The sequence below is a fragment of the Aphanomyces invadans genome (genome assembly GCF_000520115.1).
Source record: "Aphanomyces invadans strain NJM9701 unplaced genomic scaffold supercont1.3, whole genome shotgun sequence".
NCBI classification, from domain to species: domain Eukaryota; phylum Oomycota; class Saprolegniomycetes; order Saprolegniales; family Verrucalvaceae; genus Aphanomyces; species Aphanomyces invadans.
This window is the reverse complement of record NW_008580148.1, coordinates 2,757,514-2,758,818: the sequence shown is the minus strand read 5'-3', so window position 1 is coordinate 2,758,818 and position 1,305 is coordinate 2,757,514. Positions and strand designations below refer to the sequence as shown.

Sequence of the window (1,305 nt, the reverse complement as noted above, 5' to 3'; positions counted from 1 at the left end):
GGCACATGCACGTTGCATGGAAACAGGGCTCTGAACTCGGAAAAAGCCGACATGTTGTTCATCGTGATGTGCATGGAGGTAGAATGAAGTCAAACTTGTTTACGCGGCGTGGCTTATTGAGCCTGCAATTTAAGCTCGGATTCTGCAGACCCTTCGTCGCCCAAGCGATTCGCACCAACGTTGACTGGCATTCAACAACTGTCCTTGCAGTCCTATTCCATGTCTTTCGGCTGACCGTCTAGCAATCCACGCGTAGCGAACCCGCCAACCTTTTGGATCCGTCCTTTGCCCCGATTGACCGAATTCATGACTTGCTGGCCGCTTCCGATCCATCGCTGGGCCTTTTGAACGCCGTGGTTGAAGGGTTGGCCAAAGTTTCGGACCCAGGTAGGGATCTTCTGGAATGAGGTACCCATGGTGCCCACGTTGCGAAGGAAAAACTGGCGTTTCGCGACATAAGCGCCACCGTCAACATGCTTCGTTGAGGATTGCTGGACGTGGCGGCCTTGTGGGTCGTGAGCGACGGCATTGTTGCCATGGCGGAGGTGAGTGTCCGCCGACGCGAGCACGGCCAGAAGCAGCGTGATGCAGACAAAGACCAACGACTTCGAGTGCATCTACTTCGAGCGAGGAAATCCCAGTTTGGCGATGCCGATGGCGCGTCCAGCCCACTTCCAACGTGCCGCACACGCTGCTGACGACCGACCTATCAGTCGAGCATCGACCATCAGATCGCTAGTATTTTTCTTGCAGGATGTCGTCGTGTTGTGTGATTCATGCGCTGCACGTGACTCTCCGTACATGAGACCAATTCATCAGATTAATATTCAACTTTCACCACAGAATGCACAGATTTACAGTCCGCGAAATAGTTACATGCACATATTGACAGTCAACGAAGGCAACGAGTGAACATTCACTCATATCTCAGGAACCCAATCAGAGTTTCCTCTGAAATTTGGTGTTATTTCAGAGCTCAGCGTGAACTAAATTTTGATCATTGGATGTCAGACTACTAGTTCACTGTCAACAAGGGCGTCCACACATCCGAGCAAGGTAAATTTGCTGCATGCACGTTGCATGGAAACAGGGCTCTGAACTCTAGAAGGACCCGACATGTTGTTCATCGTGATGTGCATGGAGGTAGAATGAAGCCAAACTCGTTTACGCGGCGTGGCTTATTGAGTCTGCAATTTAAGCTCGGATTCTGCAGACCCTTCGTCGCCCAAGCGATTCGCACCAACGTTGACTGGCATTCAACAACTGTCCTTGCAGTCCTATTCCATGTCTTTCGGCTGACCGTCT

The 1,305-nt window shown here is 51.3% G+C and overlaps 1 protein-coding gene across 1 annotated transcript; it reads right to left on the bottom strand.

Annotated features, from left to right (window-relative positions):
• Window positions 1–144: 144 nt before the first annotated feature.
• On the bottom strand, window positions 145–617 carry H310_02454 (hypothetical protein; the record flags this gene model as incomplete). The annotated part of the gene is made up of 1 exon (XM_008865963.1): window positions 145–617. The coding sequence occupies one exon, from the start codon at window positions 615–617 to the stop codon at window positions 213–215; it is 405 nt and encodes a 134-aa protein (XP_008864185.1). The 3' UTR covers window positions 145–212.
• Between the last annotated feature and the right edge of the window lie 688 nt (window positions 618–1,305).